Raw genomic sequence first — 21,531 nt, forward strand, 5'->3', positions numbered from 1 at the left:
CAGATTACAATCAATTCTCATGCCACCCGAGGGGGTCTCAACTGTAGCATTCATTACAAAAACAAAATGAGTAAAAGAATTTCATTCCAATAGATTATGCTGGCATTAGTGGGGAACAGTCTGGGAAGAGCTACCCAGGGAGACAGAGTAATAAGACTGCCACCATGCATCTGGAATCACTCAAGCCATCGACTTATATCTTTGTTAATGTTTATCCATCCTCCTCACATGAATGGGCTCAGGAACTCCCAACCAGGTCTTCCCCATGAGTTTATCACTACTTTGTGTTTCTAGTTAAAAATATAGGCAAAAGAATGTTATGGTTGATAAATTTATTAATAACACAAAGTAATTTGAAGCAATCTTTATAAACTAAAAAAAAAACAGTAATTTTCTTGAGGCAGGAGCTTTAAGACAATGTGATATGGAATACTAGAAGGTGGTTATGGAATTGGCTTCCTATGGAGACAGTAGAAACAGATAAATGGTGATTCATCAACTGCAAACTCAATAAATTTCTCTCAGAAAATAATATTTTGGGATACAGTAGGAGTAACTTGAGACATGACATGATAAATGTAACATTCTTGGGACAAATAGGTAACTTCGACCCTATGTTCCTAGAGCTCTCCAACACTAGTGGCTTTCCTTACCTCACGACTCTCCACTGCCTTCTCAAGGGTAATTATGGATTAGCAACAGCAATGCCCACATCTCATGAAAGAATATAAAAAAATGACTGGGTCTGTTGTAGACTAATTGATACAGATCAATTTCCATGATAGTGAACAACGTTATTGCTGTAACACGTTACTACCAGAATGGGTAGATGGCAAACTAGATGGACCTTGATGTTTTATGATATCACAATTCCTATATTCCTCCCATTAAGTTATCGCAATAGGAAAGAATGTGCTTGATAATGTTATTCCTGTTCCGATACTGAATGAAGTTGACTACTCTTTGGTGCACTTACCACTTTAGTTTATTACCAGTAATTTAGGAAGTTCTTTTTCCTACCTGGCTGTGGTGCAGGTCCTCCATAATGGTATCCCATTGGTGCAGGTGGAGGCCCATAACCTCCATTCATGGGAGGCGGTTGATATGGGTATGGGCCATTTGCAGGGTATGGGCCATTTGCTGGAGCAAATCCAAAGGCCATATCAGCCATTGGTTCATATCCGTAAGCAGTGTTATGCACAGGAGTGCCTCTGGAAGCTAACAGGAAAATAAGAGATAAAAACAAAAAGCTAAAAGCTACTGCGGATGCTGGAAATCCAAAACAAAATAAAAACAGAATTACCTGGAAAAACTCAGCAAGTCTGGCAGCATCGGCGGAGAAGAAATCAGTCAACGTTTCGAGCCCTCATGGCCCTTCAGCAGAACTGAAGCATAGTTTCAACAAGGGAGAAATATAAATTGGTTTAAGGTGGGTAGGGGGGAAGAGACACATTGAGGGTGTGGTGTGAGCAGATAATCAAAAGATGTCAGAGACAAAAGGGTCAAAGAGGTGTTGAAGGTGGTGGTCTTTGTCTGAGAAAAGTGCTAATTAAGAATGCAAGACAGGATATTCAAAGTACAGCTCTAGTGGGGGTGGGGTGGAAAGACTAAAGGTTTTAGTTTTAGATTTAAAAATAATGGAAATAGGTGGGGAAAGAAGAATCTATATAAATTATTGAAAAAAAGGTGGGTGGGGGGGGGAAAAGAAACGGGGTGGGGATGGGGGGAGGGGGAGTTTAAGATCTAAAGTTGTTGAATTCAATATTCAGCCCAGAAGGCTGTAAAGTGCCTAGTCGGAAGATGAGGTGCTGTTCCTCCAGTTTGCGTTGGGCTTCACTGGAACAATGCAGCAAGCCAAGGACAGACATGTGGGCAAGAGAACAGGGTGGAGTGTTAAAATGGCAAGCGACAGGGAGGTTTGGGTCTTTCTTGCGGACAGACCGCAGGTGTTCCGCAAAACGGTCGCCCAGTTTGCGTTTGGTCTCTCCAATGTAGAGGAGACCGCATTGGGAGCAACGAATGCAGTAGACTAAGTTAGGGGAAATGCAAGTGAAATGCTGCTTCACTTGAAAGGAGTGTTTGGGCCCTTGGACGGTGAGGAGAGAGGAAGTGAAGGGGCAGGTGTTGCATCTTCTGCGTGGGCATGGGGAGGTGCCATAAGTGGGGGTTGAGGAGTAGGGGGTGATGGAGGAGTGGACCAGGGTGTCCCGGAGGGAACGATCCCTACGGAATGCCGTCAAGGGGGGTGAAGGGAAGATGTGTTTGGTGGTGGCATCATGCTGGAGTTGGCGGAAATGGCGGAGGATGATCCTTTGAATGCGGAGGCTGGTGGGGTGATAAGTGAGGACAAGGGGGACCCTATCATGTTTCTGGGAAGGAGGAGAAGGCGTGAGGGAGGATGCGCGGGATATGGGCCGGACACGGTTGAGGGCCCTGTCAACGACCGTGGATGGAAAACCTCGGTTAAGGAAGAAGGAGGACATGTCAGAGGAGCTGTTTTTGAAGGTAGCGTCATCAGAACAGATGCGACGGAGGCGAAGGAACTGAGAGAATGGGATGGAGTCTTTACAGGAAGCGGGGTGTGAGGAGCTGTAGTCGAGGTAGCTGTGGGAGTTGGTAGGCTTGTAATGGATATTGGTGGACAGTCTATCATTAGAAATTGAGACAGAGAGGTCAAGGAAGGGAAGAGAAGTGTCAGAGATGGACCATGTGAAGATGATGGAGGGGTGGAGATTGGAAGCAAAATTAATAAATTTTTCCAGGTCCCGGGAGCGTCGCTCCCACATGCCCAGTTTCCTTTTCACCATAGCCACTCGCTCCTTCCAGTTTCTAACGCATGCCCCGGTCCCTCCGAACCATATCCCCAGCACCTTCAGGCCGTCAGCCCTGACAGTGAAGGGGACAAAGGATCGGTCAGCCCAGTTCCCAAAGAACATGGCCTTGCTCTTCCCATGATTTACCTTGGCTCCCGAGGCCAGTTCGAACTGGTCGAAGCCCAACGCAAACTGGAGGAACAGCACCTCATCTTCCGACTAGGCACTTTACAGCCTTCTGGGCTGAATATTGAATTCAACAACTTTAGATCTTAAACTCCCCCTCCCCCCATCCCCACCCCGTTTCTTTTCCCCCCCCCACCCACCTTTTTTTCAATAATTTATATAGATTCTTCTTTCCCCACCTATTTCCATTATTTTTAAATCTAAAACTAAAACCTTTAGTCTTTCCACCCCACCCCCACTAGAGCTGTACTTTGAATATCCTGTCTTGCATTCTTAATTAGCACTTTTCTCAGACAAAGACCACCACCTTCAACACCTCTTTGACCCTTTTGTCTCTGACATCTTTTGATTATCTGCTCACACCACACCCTCAATGTGTCTCTTCCCCCCCACCCACCTTAAACCAATTTATATTTCTCCCTTGTTGAAACTATGCTTCAGTTCTGCTGAAGGGCCATGAGGGCTCGAAACATTGACTGATTTCTTCTCCGCCGATGCTGCCAGACTTGCTGAGTTTTTCCAGGTAATTCTGTTTTTATTTTGTTTAGGAAAATAAGAGGCTGAATTAGATTTTGCAAAGACAACCTGTATGTTATTGTAGCATAAAATCAATTATGTCTCAAAGTAACTATATGCCCTGGATAGTGAGAGCATGTCTTGTAACAAGTTAGCAGTGTATTCTAACACTTCTGTGTACACATACAAAACAGTATCTCACGCAGCCTCCATTTTCAAAAAGGATCGAGTACAAAGCCCTATTTACAGTTCTTTTATATTGAAGGAGATGATTGGTGAAATGTTACCAAAAGGTCCTTGAGTGCAAAGTTGTCACGAATACATCTGTACTAATTCATTGCCTCACTGTGCCCACCATGTGTACTTCCACCTGACCAGCATACAGCTTAAAATACTCTTCACAAACATAATACAAGTGTGTAAGACATTGCACTGCCAGACATTCAGTCTGGTTGTTTTAGTACGAAAGCATCACAGGCTAGGTTAAAGTAACAATGCCATTGTCCAGTGACAATACTAGAGTGGCAATTTCAAGCCTGTCCTGCAAGTTTCAGACAAGATCTTAAGCACAATTAAGAACATAAACAACAGGAGGAGTGGGCTATGCAGCCCCCTTGAGCCTGCTCCACTATTCTATAAGATCACACCTGATCTTCTACCTCAACTCCACTTTCCCGCCCTATCCCCATATCCCTCGATTCCCTAAGTGCCCAAATATCCTATCCATCTCATTCTCAAGCACACTCAGTAACTGAGCATCCATAGTTCTAAAGTAGAGAATTTCAAAGAGTGACAACCCTTTGAGGAAAGGAGTTCTCCTCATCTCAATCCTTCTAATCCTCAGACTGTGAACCCTAGTTCTAGTCCCACCGGTCAGTGAAAACAGCCCCATCAACTGCTACCCTGTCAAGATTTCTAATAAATTTATGCATTCCAATAAGATCACCTCTCATTCTTCTAAATTCCATTCTACTCAATGTTCCCTGGACCTATCTCTCCTCCGAGATCAAGCCCCACATCCAAGGAGCGCAGTTGATAAGAGATAAACACATTTTGGTCTCTCAAGGAATCATGGGATTTGGGGAGCAGAGGGAATGTTCGAGTTGAAGGTGAAGATCAGCCACGATCGTATTGACAGATGATACAAAGATAGGTGGAGGGACAGGTAGTACTGAGGAGGCGGGGAGGTTGCAGAAGGATTTGGACAGGTTAGGAGAATGGGCAAAGAAGTGGCAAATGGAATACAACGTGGGGAAGTGTGAGGTCATGCACTTTGGTAGGAAGAATAGAGGCATAGACTATTTTCTAAATGGGGAGAGAATTCAGAAATCTGGAGTGCAAAGGGACTTGGGAGTCCTAGTCCAGGATTCTCTTAAGGTTAACTTGCAGGTTGAGTCGGTAGTTAGGAAGGCAAATGTAATGTTGGCATTTATTTCAAGAGGACTAGAATAGAAAAGCAGGGATGTGCTACTGAGGCTTTAAAAGGCTCTGGTCAGACCACATTTAGAATAGAGCAATTTTGGGCCCCGTATCTCAGGAAGGTTGTGCTGGCCCTGGAGAGGGTCCAGACGAGGTTCACGAGAACGATCCCAGGAATGAAAGGCTTAACATATGAGCAACGTTTGAGGGCTCTGGGTCTATACTCAATGGAGTTTAGAAGGATGATGGGGGGATCTGATTGAAACTTACAGAATACTGAAAGGCCTGGATAGAGTGGATGTGGGGAAGATGTTTCCATTAGTAGGAGAGACTAGGACCCGAGGGCACAGTCTCAGAGTAAAGGGAAGACCTTTTAGAACAGAGATGAGGAGAAACTTCTTTAGCCAGAGAGTGGTGAATCTATGGAATTCATTGCCACAGAAGGCTGGGGAGGCCAGGTCATTGAGTGTATTTAAGACCGAGACAGATAGGTTCTTGACTGGTAAGGGGATCAAAGGTTACGGGGAGAAGGCGGGAGAATGGGGTTGAGAAACTTATCAGCCACGATTGAATGGCGGAGCAGACTCGATGGGCCGAATGGCCTAATTTCTGCTCCTATGTCTTATGGACTGACGGGACAGGCTCGAAGGGCCGCATGGTCTACTCCTGTTCATATTTTACATTTTTATGTAAAAAGGGAAAAGTCACATTTCTCATTTTTGGGGCAGGGTCGATGGGACTTTATTGTGCGTCTGGGTCCATGATACTCCCATGTGCCATGCAAATACCAATACAGAAACCTGGTGCTATCGAGTATACGCCTTTTCCACAGTACTCCACTCTATCAGGGCAAACAACAAGGTGCCCACAAATAAAGGGATTTTTATTTTAAACATTTTATGAACATCTTCAAGGAAAACACATTTTTACTTAGAACCTTAGAAGGTCATTGGTTGGACTTAAAAATGTATTTAAATTAAACTCACTGGAGGTGGTGGCTACACAAATATCCCCATCCTCACTGATGGAGGAGCCCAGCACATTGGTGCAAGAGATAAAGCTGAAGCATTCGCAACAATCTTCAGCCAGAAGTGCTGAGTGGATGATACATCTCGGCCTCCTCCGGAGATCCCCAGCATCACAGATGCCAGTCTTCAGCCAATTCGATTCACTCCATGTGATAAAGAAACAGCTGAAAGCACCGGATACTGCAAAGGCTATGGGCCCTGACAATATTCCAGCAATAGTACTGAAGACTTGTGCTCCAGAACTTGCCACACCCCTAGCCAAGCTGTTCTAGTACAGCTACAAAACTAGCATCTATCCGGCTATGTGGAAAATTGCCCAGGTATGTCCTGTACACAAAAAGCAGGAAATATTCAACCTGGCCAATTACCACACCATCGGTCTGCTCTCGATTATCAGTAAAGTAATGGAAGGGGTCATCAATGGTGCTATCAAGCTGCACTTGCTTAGCAATAACCTGCTCACTGACACCCAGTTTGGGTTCTGCCAGGGCCACTCAGCTCCTGACCTCATTACAGCCTTGGTTCAAACATGGACAAAAGAGCTGAACTCCTGAGGTGAGGTGAGAGTGACTGCCCTTGATATCAAGGCCGCATTTGACCAAGTGTGGCATCAAGGAACCTGAGCGAAACTGGAGCCAACGGGAATCAGGGGGAAAATTCCCTGCTGGTTGGAGTTATACCTAGCACAAAGGAAGATGGTTGTGGTTGTTGGAGGTCAGTCATCTCAGCTCCAGGACATCAGTGCTGGAGCTCCTCAGGGTAGTGTCCTCGGCCCAACCATCTTCTGCTGCCTCAATGACCTTTCTTCCATCATAAGGTCAGAAGTGGGAATGTTCACTGATGATTGCACAATCTTCAACACCATTCGCGACTCCTCAGATACTGAAGCAGTCCATGTCCAAATGCAGCAAGACCTGGACAATATCCAGGCTTGGGCTGACAAGCAGCAAGTAACATTTGCGCCACGTAAGTGCCAGGGAATGATCATCCAACAAGAGAGAATCCAACCATCATCCCTTGATGTTCAATGGCATTACCATCACTGAATCCGCACTATCAACATTCTGGGGGTTACCATTGACCATGGACTAGCCATATAAATACTGTGACTACATGAGCAGGTCAGAGGCTAGGAGTCCTGAAGTATTCGCAACAATCTTCAACCAGTAACTCATCTCCTGACACCCCAAAGCCTGTCCACCATCTACAAGGCACAAGTCAGGAGTGTGATGGAATACTCCCCACTTGCCTGGATGAGTGCAGCTCCCACAACACCCAAGTAGCTTGACACCATCCAGGACAAAGCAGCCGCTTGACTGGCGCCAAACCCGCAAACATTCATTCCCTCCACCACAGACACACAGTAGCAGTAGTGTGTACCATCTACAAGATGCACTGCAGGAATTCATCAAGGCTCCTTCGACAGCACCTTTCAAACTCACGACCACTACCACCTAGAAGGACAAGGGCAGCAGACACATGGGAACACCACCACCTGGAAGTTCCCATCCAAACCACTCACCATCCTGCCCTGGAAATATATCACCGTTCCTTCACTGTTGCTGGGTCAAATTCCTGGAACTCCCTCCCTAACAGCACTGTGGGTGTACCTACACCACATGGACTGCAGCGATTCAAGAAGGTAGCTCACCACCACCTTCTCAAGGGAAACTAGGGATGGGCAATAAATGCTGGCCCAGTCAACGAAGCCCACATCCAGTGAATGAATAAAAAGATGTCTAAAATTTCATTTACTTTTATCGCCAAAAGACATTGATTTTAGTTTGAAGAGGTCCTATTTACCTGCATCCAATTCGTGGAACCATTTCCACTTCAGGACCTGGGGTTGTGTTTGATATTGTGAAGATACTTCCATCCAAGTTATCATCCCGCATGATCACAAATGACTTTAAAAAAATAAGGACGGGATTCAATGCTGCCATCTGTAACTTACCTTGTTGAGCTACTTTGAACATCAGTTGTCCAAATTCAATGGCTCCACCGCTGTTAAAAACCAATTTGAATGAGGCCTGTCCTTCCCAACCACCTGGAAATCAAACACATTAAATTATGACTAGGACAAAAGACTTTATTTGAACTTTAGGCCAACATATAATACTTTTTGAAAACAAAGTTGTTTTTCTGCTGCCTTCGATAGATAGCACAGCCACATGAATCAAAATAAAAAGGGGATGTCACTGTGCTCAATGGCACCCCAATGGGAATCAGCTAACTCACTACACAAACCTGGGACCTCCTACTCTAGCTGACACCACACTCTGCTACCCATATCCTAGCTTGCACTTTCAGCTCTCGCTGTAGGACTTGATGGCCAAAGGTGTGTTCATAACGTGGTTCAACAGGTTAATAACCAGCCTGCTAATTCTCACTATTCCCAAAGGAAAAATGTATGTGTGAAGATTTGAAACAAACACACTTGCACTAAGTTCCATTCACCCATTATCAGGCTGCTCATTGGCCTATATTGGCTCCCGGTCCAGCAACTCTATTTTAAAAATATTCATTCTTATTTTCCAATCCCTCCATAGTCTTGCCCTTCTCGATCTCTCTAACCTGCTCCAGCCTCAGAGATCACTCCACTCCTCTAATTGTGGCCTCTTGCTCATCCCTGATTTTCTTCAGCTGCATAGCCCTAATCTCCGAAATTCACTCCCTAAACTTCTCTGTCTTTGTCTCCTCCTTTAAGACATTCCTCAAAATGTACCACTTTGGTTACCTGCCTTAATATCTAGGTGGCTCAGTGTCACACCTTCGAATGTTTTACTGTATTATATAAATGCAAGTTGTTGTTGTTTTGTATGCCTTAATACCATACCCACCGGATCATGGAAGAACCATCTACCATTTGTATAGAGAAAATGTCATTTTTCTAAGACCCGGTTCAGTCATAACTTTTTCAAAACCTTGGGCCTGCCAAAAACAGGCCTTGCTGCTGAATTCTGGGTCTTTCCAAACACACTCAGCTGACTCAGATTGCTGGCACCCTTGGCATCTTATTTGACCCCAAATTGAGCTTTAACCTTTTAACATTCTATCCACAAACATGACCACTTATTTCCACCTCTGCAACATTGCTCATCTTCACCCATGAGCACTGCCCCTCCAACCGGGCTCATGTGCTTCTCCCCCATCAAGTTACTCAAGTGCCTTCTCATGCTCAGACCAAGCATGGCACTGGCACACTTCACCCGTCACTCACTCTTATCCCTCAATGAGGTACATGACACAAGTGTAATTACAGGATTATATAGAATTTACAGCGCTGAAACAGCCCATTCAGCCCAACTGGTCCATGCTGGAGTTGATGCTCCCAACCACACCCCCACCCCATCTTACTTTATCTAACCCTTTCTGCATATCCTTCTATTCCTTTTTCCATCATGCATTTATCTATGCTGTTCGTCCCAACTACATGTGGTAGCAAGTTCCATGTTCTAACCACTCTAGGTAAAGAATTTTCTCCTGAAATCTTTCATGGATTTATTGCTGGCTATCTTTTTTATAGAACATAGATTTCCCCCCTCCACACCAAGTTTCAGTTTACCTTTTAGTTTTACTTGTGAGATGGGGAGGAAGAGAGTTTATTCTCCCAGTCAGTTAATCTAATGTATGGCTGACAGTGTCAGAAAGTCAGTTAGGACTTTGATTTAATTCATTTACATTTACAAGGCTATCGAGTGCCTTTCCCCTCAACGTGGATGCCCTGAAGTTCCTCCATCCTCACCAAAAAACAAAACCCCATCCTGAACAATACTTCTCAGGATTATCTTACATACCTCCAGGTTCTGCCCGAATAGTTCCCTTAATATAATTAGCAGAGAAAACAGGCTGCTCGATAGAACACCCTTTCACAAGGTAGAAGGGCATCATGAATGACTGCATAGAGTCCTTCCCTTTTGACAAAAAAATCATCTGAAACAAAAACAGAGGGATTTAGCAATGGGGATCATGACCTTGCTCTTAGGCTTTTTGGTAGCTTTACGCAAACATCATTGAGCATGTTTAAGACAGAAGTCAATAGATTGCTGGATACTAATGACATCAATGGATACGGGGATAGCATGGGAAAGTAGCCTTGAGATAGATGATGAGCCATGATCTAAGTGAATGGTGGAGCAGGCTCGATGGGCCGAATGGCCTACTCCTGCACCGCTATTCCTATGTTCCAACTAGAATATAAGAAAAAGAAATGGAGTGGAGTCCATTCTGTCATTTCGGTCTTGGTTCAGGATCCACGCAGACTCTCCACTGCAAGGACACAGACTCAGGATCAGGTTCAGCTGTGATGCTTCTCACCCCTGTGGTTGAATAATGTACTAACATCTACTGCTACTGCCTAGGTTCAGGTTCTAAGAGTGGTCACTTCAGTAATATACTGATTGCCTGTAAGCATTCAGCATCAATGTCTAGCCCCATATATCCTTACTTTGTTCCTATGACAAATAATGAAAACATGAAACCTCATGTTAAAACAAAATCCCCATGTCCAATTTTCTCTCCCCCCCCCAGCCCCCTCTTGGAGGCACAGGTCCTTGTTGGGTACAGTACCAAAGATGCTGGCACCTCTCCAGTACTTTGCCCAAGTGCAGGCCTAGGCAGTAAGTACTAGCAAATTATTCAACCACGTGGGTAACGAGCACCACAGCAGAGACTGATCCTGTCTTCCCTGCAGAGATCATTGAACTGAATCCCAGTAAGAATTGGTCTGAATTTTAAGCTGCATTTAAATTGCATTATTCCTGAAGTGAGTGATTTCTTTTTTTTTTGTAAAAATATACTTTATTCATAAAATATCTTCAATCACATTCCAAACCATTTCAAAAACAACATTACAAGGGTACAATCCAGGTTAAACTTTTACAAAATGGATCACCAGGTGCATCAGTACAAACAATATTACAATCATTTACAGCCTTTCATTTTGATCTGTACAGCCCGAGGGGCTCTAAACAGTTCCCAGTCTCTCGGTGCGCTGTGGTAGAAAGGTCTTAGACAGCGACCCTTCCCCATTGCGCCTTTGCGGCAGCTGCCCCAAGCTTTAGTGCGTCCCTCAGCACGTAGTCCTGGACTTTGGATTGTGCCAGTCCGCAACAATCGGTCGGGGACAACTCTTTGTGCTGGAAGACCAACAAGTTTCGGGCAGACCAAAGAGCGTCTTTCACCGAGTTGATGATCCTCCAGCTGCAGTTGATGTTTGTCTCGGTGTGTGTCCCTGGGAACAGCCCGTAGAGCACGGAGTCCTGTGTCACAGAACTGCTCGGGATGAACCTCGACAGCAACCACTGCATCTCTCTCCAGACTTTCTTTGCAAAGGCACAATCCACAAGGAGGTGAACAACGGTCTCTTCCCCACCGCAGCCACCTCGAGGGCAACGTGCAGAGGGGGTGAGACTCCTGACGTGTAGGAAGGATCTGACGGGGAGGGCCTTTCTCACCACCAGCCAAGCTACGTCTTGGTGCTTGTTGGAAAGTTCTGGCGATGAGGCATTCTGCCAAATGACTTTGACAGTCTGCTCGGGGAACCATCCCACAGGGTCCACCCTCTCCTTATCCCTCAGGGCCTCTAGGACGTTACGTGCTGACCACTGCCTGATGGACTTGTGGTCAAAGGTGTTTTTCTGCATGAATTTTTCCACCAGGGACAGGTGGTACGGCACGGTCCAACTACTTGGAGCGTTCCGCGGCAGCGTGGCCAGACCCATCCTTCGCAACACCGGGGACAGGTAGAACCTCAGCACGTAGTGACACTTGGTGTTTGCGTACTGAGGGTCTACGCACCGCTTGATGCAGCCACACACAAAGGTGGCCATCAGTATGAGGGCGATGTTGGGCACGTTTTTTCCCCCTTTATCTAGAGGCTTGTACATCGCATCCCTGCGGACACGATCCATTTTCGACCTCCAGATAAAGCGGAAGATGGCTCGAGTGATCGCCATCGCGCAGGAGTCTGGAATGGGCCAGACCTGCGCCACGTACAGCAACAGCGAGAGTACCTCACACCTGATGACCAGGTTCTTACCCGCAATGGAGAGGGAGCGTCGCTCCCACATGCCCAGTTTCCTTTTCACCATAGCCACTCGCTCCTTCCAGTTTCTAACGCATGCCCCGGTCCCTCCGAACCATATCCCCAGCACCTTCAGGCCGTCAGCCCTGACAGTGAAGGGGACAAAGGATCGGTCAGCCCAGTTCCCAAAGAACATGGCCTCGCTCTTCCCACGATTTACCTTGGCTCCCGAGGCCAGTTCGAACTGGTCGCAGATGTGCATCAGTCTGCGCACCGACAGCAGATCCGAGCAGAAGACGGCGACGTCGTCCATGTACAGGGAGGCTTTTACCTGAGTGCCTCCACTGCCTGGGATCGTCACTCCTCTTATGCCCGGATCCTTCCTGATGGACTCGGCAAAGGGTTCTATGCAGCACACGAAAAGGACAGGCGAGAGCGGACAGCCCTGCCTGACTCCAGATTTAATCGGAAAGCTATCTGTTTCCCACCCATTGATTGAGACTGCGCTACTGATGTTAGTGTAGAGCAGTTGGATCCAATTTCGAATTCCCTCCCCAAACCCCATTTTGGAGAGCACATCCCCCATGTAGGTGTGCGATATTCTGTCAAAGGCCTTCTCCTGATCCAAGCTGATGAGGCAGGTATCCACACCCCTGTCCTGTACATAGGCAATCGTATCCCTGAGCAGCGCCAGGCTGTCAGAGATCTTCCTGCCTGGCACAGAGCAGGTCTGGTCAGGGTGAATCACCAATTCCAGAGCGGATTTGACCCGATTGGCGATGACCTTGGACAGAATCTTATAGTCCATATTCAACAGTGAAATGGGTCGCCAATTTCTAATTTCCTCCCTTTCCCCCTTGTGCTTGTAGATGAGGGTGATGATGCCTTTCCTCATGGATTCTGACATACTACCGGCCAGGAGCATACTCTCGTACACTCCTAGCAGGTCTGGGCCGATCAAGTCCCACAGAGCCGAATACAACTCCGCCGGCAAGCCGTCGCTTCCGGGGGTTTTACTCTTCTCGAAGGACTCGAGGGCCTTAGTCAGTTCATCAGGAGTTAGCGGTTTGTCTAGACTCTCCCGCATACTGTGGTCTAAGACCTCCGTGATAGAGGACAGGAAGGACTGGGAGGCCGTGCTGTCCGTGGGCTTCACGTCATACAGTCCGGCATAAAAGGATTTGCTGATCCTCAGAATGTCGGACCGTGATGACTTTACTGAGCCGTCTTCTTCCTTCAGGCTGCTGATCACAGAGCGCTCTCTGTGTACCTTTTGGAAGAAGAAACGTGAGCACGTCTCATCCTGCTCCACGGAGCGGACTCTGGAACGGAAGATGATCTTGGAGGCCTCCGAGGCAAAGTGCGAGGCTTGCTGGCCCTTCACCTCTTGGAGCTCCTCCTTGACATCGACCCCCATCGACTGCAGCCGGAGCAGATTCTGCATCTTTTCCTGGAGTCGGGACATTTCCCTCTGTTCCTTTCTAGCTTTCTGGGCGCCTTTGCGGATGAAAAACCTCTTGATGCTTCCCTTGATCACTTCCCACCAGTGTGTCAGGGACTCAAAGAGGGGTTTCACGGTTCTCCAACCTTTGTAATCCCTCTTGAGCTCCTCAATGTTCTCTGGGGTCAGCAGTTGCACATTTAGCAAGTGAGTGATAGTTGATGCAGATGCTAGCTGCACAAATGACAATCGCTTAGAGCACAACCTGAAGCAAAAGCAGTTTATTCCTGAGCACTGCAATGGTTACTATTTACTGTCACTGTGAAAAGGACCTTACCCTGTATGGAGTCAAATACAATGTTCCCTTCTTGGTCCCCTTAAAGAAATCAGACTTAGCAGTCATATCACTGAACGAGAGCTCCACATCTTTGCACTCCTTTAAAAAGCTGCAAAACAAGACAAGGATGAATACTCTGAACCAAACAAATATCACATGTAAATGAGAGATTTACTTTCTTTTCCCCCTCAAACTTAACTGCTCTAACCACCTGTTTCCAACCTGACATGGCATCTACCTTTTGTCGACAATCCACTGGGAGGTGCACCTTATGGGAAATGCAAGATGGACTTCCCTCCGTGACTGCACAGTACCAAATAAAGTTGCTCCAAGAGCAACCTGCCTCAGTGCAAAGACATGTGTTAGGTTTTGTTCCCCAAACAGCCTCATGGATAAAACGGTTAGAAATAGCTGCAGGACATTGATTGATTTTCATTCTGCGCTCAGTTGAGAGTGAGATAGCTCCGAGTTTGCCCTCCAGGAGGCATTCATTGGCTCTCCAGGCCCCTCCCTTACATGTTCACCTGGACATTCCAACATCACTCCCCCCACCCAAAAGACACCCTCCTCTCCACCAGCCCAGCGCAGCACCCCCCAGGACACCCTTCTCTCCACGCCCCCCCACGCACACCCTGCCCCCCAGGATGCTCTCATTTTCACACCCCCCCCCCATACACGTTCCTCTCCCCCTGCACCCCCACCTTTGCCGATCATCTGTGCCAGCCCATGGCAAAGTCTATGAAATTCCAAAGCAGGCCTGAAGCATAAACGGAGACCATGGAAGATGGTGCGAGCCCTTTGGCAAAGTCTGTGAAGGTCTGAAGCTTCAGCAAAGTTGAAGTCGCCGCGTGAAGACCTCCCACCTTTCGAGAGCTTTCTCGCAGTGCGGCCGCGTGCACAAGGATCCACCCAGCATGTGATGCACGTGTTCCTCCAGGGTCCAGTAGCTGTCGGGCTCCAGCATCATCATCTCCCTGGATGTCTGAAATCTGAGCAAAGCCCTAAAGGCAAGTCCCAATTTCTGCACGTCACGCTTATCCAGACATGTTCTGGGCCGACATAACGGTAAAGCGGGTATTGCGGGGGGGGGTTGTGGGGGGAGACGATTCTGGTCAGGCCTTACTTTATATCCCATTAGCAGATGCAAACTGGGTTCACACTGGCCTCCAGCAGGACTCGCAATCCGCCATGGCAGACACCATCGGATGATTACGATGTGATATCACGCCGGTGTAAGCTGCTCCCACTAAATTCTCTTCTTGCCCCCCACCCACCCCCCATGATGCCCGCCAACGGGAGCAGGCGATTCCAGTCTATATCAATCTAAAGTAGTGGTACTCAGAGTGCTGTACTTCCTCACTGGTGATACCAATTACCAGCAGTTAGATACTCTGAAATGAGTGGGTGTTTTTGGACTAGTTCCCACATTCATTATGTTATGGCACAGCCGATGGCAAATGCTGACTTGTTCAAATCCCAGAGAGAAACTTAAAACAACTGCTACAACTTGTATAAGATTCTGAGGGGGCTTGACAGGGTAGATGTTGAGATGTTTCCACTAGTGGGGGAATCTCGAACTATGGGACATAGTTACAGAATAAGGGGGACACTCATTTAAAACTGAGATGCAAAGGAATTTCTTCTCTCAGAAGGTAACAGTAAGACACACAGATTTTAAAAGACCCAGGCAAAGTGACACACAATACCCTGAGCCAGACAAATTCAAAGTGAATTTTCTTAATTTCAGTTCTTTGAAAACAGCAGCTTGAGGCATAGATGCTGAAGGCTTTTCACACTTGTTAAGATCTTAAAAACTACCCTTACACAGCCTTTGCTCCTTTATACATATTTTCCCCTTTGAATGCAAATACCCATTGTTTCACTATGTCTTTGGACTTTACCTTTCTGATTATAAAAATTTAGCATAGTATTCATTTTACCAGTAATCTTTGGGAAAAATAAACACACTGTTTTCACTGTTGTGAAATGTGTTACCTAGCCAGGTGAAGTTTAGAAATAATCTAGTCTAGTTTATTTAAAAATGCAAATGTCCTTTTACATTCTAAAACATCCCCTATGTTTATATCAAAGCCTTCAGACCAGCTGCCTTTAATCCAATTAAGTCCCACACAGTCTTACACACATAGATACCACTATTTTACAATAAATTCCAATAACGCTATGAGAATTATTATATCCTCCTGACAATTACAAGACAGAAATAATTTACTCAAAAAATGTGACCTTGTTGACCTCTGAGCTCCAGCATGAAAAGATTCAGGTCCAAGCAAACTTGGGAGATAAATTGGGCCTTTCCCATTAGACCAGATCAAGTTCAATCTCTTGGGAATATCCTACAATTAGCACAGCACAAATCCCTTTTCCACTTTATCAACGGAAAACACTGCAGATCCACATCCATACAAAACACTGGATGATGTATCAATGACCATTTCATCCCACCCTCAGTTCACACACAAAGTTTCCTGTCTATGCATCACTAACCTGTTTACTTGGCTTTCCTGCATTATAAGGCAAGGGAGTGGGACCAGTTGAGTTGCCCTTGCAAAGGGCTGGTACAGATATAACAGGCCGAATTGCCTTTCTGCTTTGCAACCGTTCTATGATTCTAACCTCCTTTTCCATCTCCTAATTCTTCCACTGCTCCCGTCAGCTTTCCTTCGGTAGTAGCGCTCTTGCCCGAGTCAGGTGTTTGTTCAAGTCCCACTTTAGAGACTCGACTGCAAAATAATACTCGTGCATGACTGAGGGAGTGCTGTTCTGTCAGAGATGCCATCTTTCAGATGAGAGGTTAAACCGAGGGCCTGGCTGCCTTCTCACGTGGATGTAAAAGATCTTAGGGCATTATTCGAAGAGCTGGGGAAACTGCCTGATGTCCTGGCTAACATTTATCCCTCACCATCACTTAAACCAGATTATCGGGTTAATTATTTCATTGTTTTGTGGAAATTGGCTAGCATGTTTCCTGAGCTTCAAAGTACTTCATTGGTTGTAAAGTGCCTTGGAAGGTCCTGAGGTTGTGTATGGTACTCTATTAACGCAAATGTCTCTTTTTCTCCATTCCTCCCTCTGCTGAGGGGACTGAATCTTACTGGAGTCAAACTCATTCGGGAGAGACAAGAAACATGAGTAAAACGTCACAGCAGAAGATTGGGTTAGAGTGTGTAGCCCAAATAAGCATTCTTTATACAAATACATGGAGTATAAGGAACAAACTGAATGCTTTGCAGGTACAAATTCAACTTGGAGGGTATGACATTGTGTCCATTACTAAGACATAGTTGCAAGACGGTTAGGGCTGGGAACTAGACATGAAAATGAATGAAAGGCGTTGTAGTCCGAGGACCATAGGCTGCTGTCTCATTAGAGAGAGACGACTGGTGATGAGTTTAACCTGAGGGTCACCAAACCTCAGGCGAGGGATGAGACTGAGAAGGCCTCATAGATAACCTCAGCTGGTACAGGAATTGAACCCATGCTGTTGGTGTCACTCTGCATTACAAACCAGCTGTCTAGCCAACTGAGCTAACCAAACTAGATATAACCCTAACCCTAATGCAGGTTATATGGTCTACTGGGACGATCGAGAAAAATGGTAGAAGGGGAGTAGTTTCAGCAATTAAAGATTAAAACGCTTCATCGATGGTAACAAAAAGGTAGGCAGGCAATAACCTCTGATCAAGCTGATTGAATGTATTGAAGAGATGACTAAAATAGTGAACAGGCAAATGTTATTTATACAGACTTCCAGATAGTATTTTATAAAGTCCCTCAAAAGAAACTAAGTTGAACCTGTGGAACTGAAGACAAATTGTCGACCGGGTTTGGAAATTGCTGAGCAGGAAATAGAGAACACGAATAATGGGAGGCACTCGAATTGGGGGAGAAGTGAGCAGTGCTCTCTCACAAATCTGTGTTGGGGCTTCAGCTATTCATTGTCTTCATTAAGACTTAGATGATGGGACAGAAAATAACACGTTCAAATTTGCCAATGACAAAGATAGGTGGGATTGTAAGCAGTGTAAATGAAAACTACAGAGAGATATTGGGAGATTAAGTGAATAGGCAACTGGCAAATAGATTTTAATGTTGAGAAATGTGAGGTCACTGAGATTAGACCTAAAAAGATTACAACAGAGCACTTTCTAACTGGTGAAAAGCTAGAAACAGTGGAGGTCCAAAGAAATTTAGGGGTTCAGATCATCAAAATACTGTGATAAACACAAAAGAATCAAAAAAGGCTAATGAAATGCTGGCCATTATATCTAGGGACTAGAATCCAAGAGGGTATAAAGGTCCTGAAAGCCCTAGTTAGACCACACCCAGAATTACTGTGAACAATTCTGGACACCACACCTGAGAAGGACAGATTGACCTGGGAGGACGTGCAATGTAGATTCACCGGAATGAGACCTGGACTCCAAGGGTTAAATTATAAGGAGAGATTACACAAACTGGGGCTGCATTGCCTGGAATTGAGAAGTTAAGGGGTGATTTAATCAAAGTTTTTTTAATATGTTAAGGGGAGCAGATAAAATACATAGAGAGAAACTATTTCCATTGGAGAGCTGAGGGCCGAGGACTGGGGCGGGGGTGGGGGGTGAGGGCACAGTCTCACAATTGGAGCCAGGCACTAAAGCCGTGAAATTAGAAGACACTAATACAGACAAAAAGAGAGTGGTCAAAGCTTGGAACTCTCTTCCACAAATGAGAAGTGATGTTACATCTACTGTTAAAAATTGCCACCTAAAATTGTTAACCAAAGGTATTTAAGGATATGGGTCAAACAGGTACATGGGAGTTATATGCAGATCAGCCACAGTCACATTAAATGGTGGAACAAACTTGAGGGTCTTCTCCTGTCCCTATGATCCATTGGCATTGGCCATCTTTCAATACTTTATCCTGGTCTCTTTTTACACGATTCGGACATGGGAACCTTGGCTTTTGCTGCCCTCCACCCTTTCAATTGCAGGACTTTCACTGAGATCAATGAATTAAGAAACAACACTCTGCATTGCTATTTGCAATATAAATATGCAAGCAGTCTTTTGAACTGGGAAAGGCAGCAATTGAGATTTCTCACAATAGATGACTTCAACTGGGAGTTTATATTAATTCAACATTTCTTTCTAAGGTTTTGTATGTGTTTACCCCAGATACATGCTTGCCCTAACCTGACTGAGGCTGTGTAACACATTGTAACATAGCCAATGCATCATACCATTTCAGAATGTTTTCCAAAATTATTAACTCATTAACTTGCCATGGCATTAATCTGGACTTTGTCTTTTGAAAGTGGAGAGACTTTCTATTCGAAATGTTTGTATGGAATATTTACATATATTTGTTGAAGTATTTGCTGATTTTTTGTAACTCATTTCACTACTTAATAGTAATACATTAATTGTCCTGTCTGCAAGCTGCTAGCCTTCAATGTCCACTGATTGAATAGCATTGCGCTAGACCACATTAAAAACAGTAAGCGGATTACTGTAAGTAGGGATCAATGTAAATCCTTAGAGTATGCATCTCCTGTAAGGTCAGTTTGCAGATCAGAGGGATAAAGTCCATCACTGCAGGAATTCCTCAGGGTGGTGTCCTAGGCGCAACCATTTTAGCTGCTTCATCAATGACCTTCCCTCCATCATAAGGTCAGAAGTGAGATTGTGCAATCAGTGAACAATGTTCAGCACCATTTGAAACTCCTCAGATACTGAAGCAGTCCATATCCATATGCAGCAAGATGTGGACAACAATTCATGCTTGGGTTGATGTGTAGCACGAATGTCACAAGTGCCAGGCAATGACCATCACCAACAAGAGAGAATCTAACCATCTCTTGATGTTCAATGGCATTACCATTGCTCAATCCCCCACCATCAAGATTCTGAGAGTTATCACTGACCAGAAACTTAACTCAACCAGCCATAGAAATGCTGTGGTCAGTAACTAACCTCCTGACTCCCCAAAGTCAACCAACTACAGGGCTCAAGTCTGGGAGTGACGGCATACTCCCCACTTGCCTGGATGAGAGCAGCTTCAACAAAAAAAATAGTTTGACCCCATCCAGGGCAAAGCAGCTCACTTGATTGGCACCCCATCCACCACTTTAAACATTCACTCCCTCCACCACTGACGCACAGTGGCAGCAGTGTGTACCATCTACAAGATGCACTGCAGCAACTCAAAGTTTTCTTCGACAGCACCTTCCAAACCTGCAACCTCTACCACTTAAAAGACAAGGGCAGCAGACACATGGGAACACCACCACCTGCATGTTCCCCTCCAAGCTACTCATCATCCTGACTTGGAAATATATCACCATTCCTTTACTGTCACCGGGTCAAAATCCAGGAACTCCCTCCCTAACAGCACATGGGCTGCAGTGGTTCAAGGCGGCAACTCACCACCACCTTCTCAGGGGCGATTGGAGATGAGCAATAAATGCCTCTTATAAGGCACGATCAGCATGTCTGCTCTCCTTGGCTTCAAAGCAACACCACAGGTTTTGAATTCTGCTTTATGGAATAAGGCTTTGTAGCCAAATACATTTTACACTAGGAAATACCGACCAAAGGTGAATTACACAGAACCTGTAAAGGGGACACTGGTTGAGTGAGTAGAATTATGCCAGATGCTGGTTAACATAATGTTGCACACTTTGGAAGCAAAAGTGGCAGATGTGATTACAATGAGACCTATGGCAGGTTTTTTGTGGAATCCAATAGACAAGTCATCAAAAGCTACTTCACCAGTGCAGAAAGGAACCAAAAAAACTAATGTGCTGCAGGGCTTCATCACCCAGGGTTTAGAATATAAAATGAAAGTACAGTATAATTATACAGGGTGTTATTCAATCCATGCTGAAGGGTTATGTTCATTTCTGACTGCCTCATGTCAAGAACGATATCTTAGCCTTGGAGAAGTTCCTGTAATGATTTACCAGGGTGACACTGGGGATGGAGGGATTTCATTGCGAGAGATTGAGAAGGTTTGGATGATATTTCTGGAAACAGATGGAGTGATCAAATTGCAGTATTAAAATAGTGAAATAAAAACAGGAAATGCTGGTCAGGTGGCAACTGTGTAACAAGCAGTTAATGCTTCAGGTCAATGCCCTTTGATTAGAACTGGAAGCTGTTAGAGAGCAACAATTTTTAAACTTAAAATAATGAACAGGATTGACAACATACATAGCAAACAAACTCTGACTTTTAGTAGGAGAATCTAGATCAAGGAGATATAATATTTTTCACTAAGCCAGTTATAAAGGCAATCCAGGGGAAATCACAGACATTGTACAGAATTTGGAATAAACTGACCCAGAAAGATATAAATGCAATGTTAATGATGGTGCTTAGAAGAGAAATAAATTTAGCTGGGAAGGAAGGGTATTAAGGAATGAAGAGAAAGTCATGGAAATGGGATTAAAATACAGTGCTGCCATGGCAAATCATAATGATAAGGGCCTAAAGACGGCACTTGCATTTCTCCCAACCACTTCTAAAAAGAAGCATACGCAGTCTGTAGTATTACACTAATAAATATGTTACTCACTGCAGGGCAAATCACCTATCCTAAAAACAAGATTCTTCCAACTGTCACTCTCTGCTCTGATAGCTGCAATCAATCATAAAGCACCAAATTCCACCTGGACTTTGTATGAAGGCTCAGATGACAGTGGAAAACTGACCAAGCTTTCCTCTCGTTATAATCAACTGAGCTCTATTTATCATTATTTA

At 45.2% G+C, this 21,531-nt stretch overlaps 1 protein-coding gene across 3 annotated transcripts in view; it reads right to left on the bottom strand.

Moving 5' to 3' along the window:
• The window catches only part of LOC144669534 (WW domain-binding protein 2-like), a 35,509-nt gene that overhangs the window by 12,177 nt on the left and 1,801 nt on the right, over positions 1–21,531 (bottom strand). For all 3 annotated transcript variants that reach the window (XM_078532004.1, XM_078532007.1, XM_078532006.1), the window contains exons 2-5: positions 13,766–13,874; positions 9,760–9,895; positions 7,917–8,009; positions 1,021–1,218 (exon numbers count right to left, since the gene is read on the bottom strand). In XM_078532004.1, the coding sequence (XP_078388130.1) occupies positions 1,021–1,218; positions 7,917–8,009; positions 9,760–9,895; positions 13,766–13,874 (536 nt within the window). The remainder of the gene's footprint in view (positions 1–1,020; positions 1,219–7,916; positions 8,010–9,759; positions 9,896–13,765; positions 13,875–21,531) is intronic.

The sequence above is a fragment of the Cetorhinus maximus genome, chromosome 29, assembly GCF_964194155.1.
Source record: "Cetorhinus maximus chromosome 29, sCetMax3.hap1.1, whole genome shotgun sequence".
Classification (NCBI taxonomy): domain Eukaryota; kingdom Metazoa; phylum Chordata; class Chondrichthyes; order Lamniformes; family Cetorhinidae; genus Cetorhinus; species Cetorhinus maximus.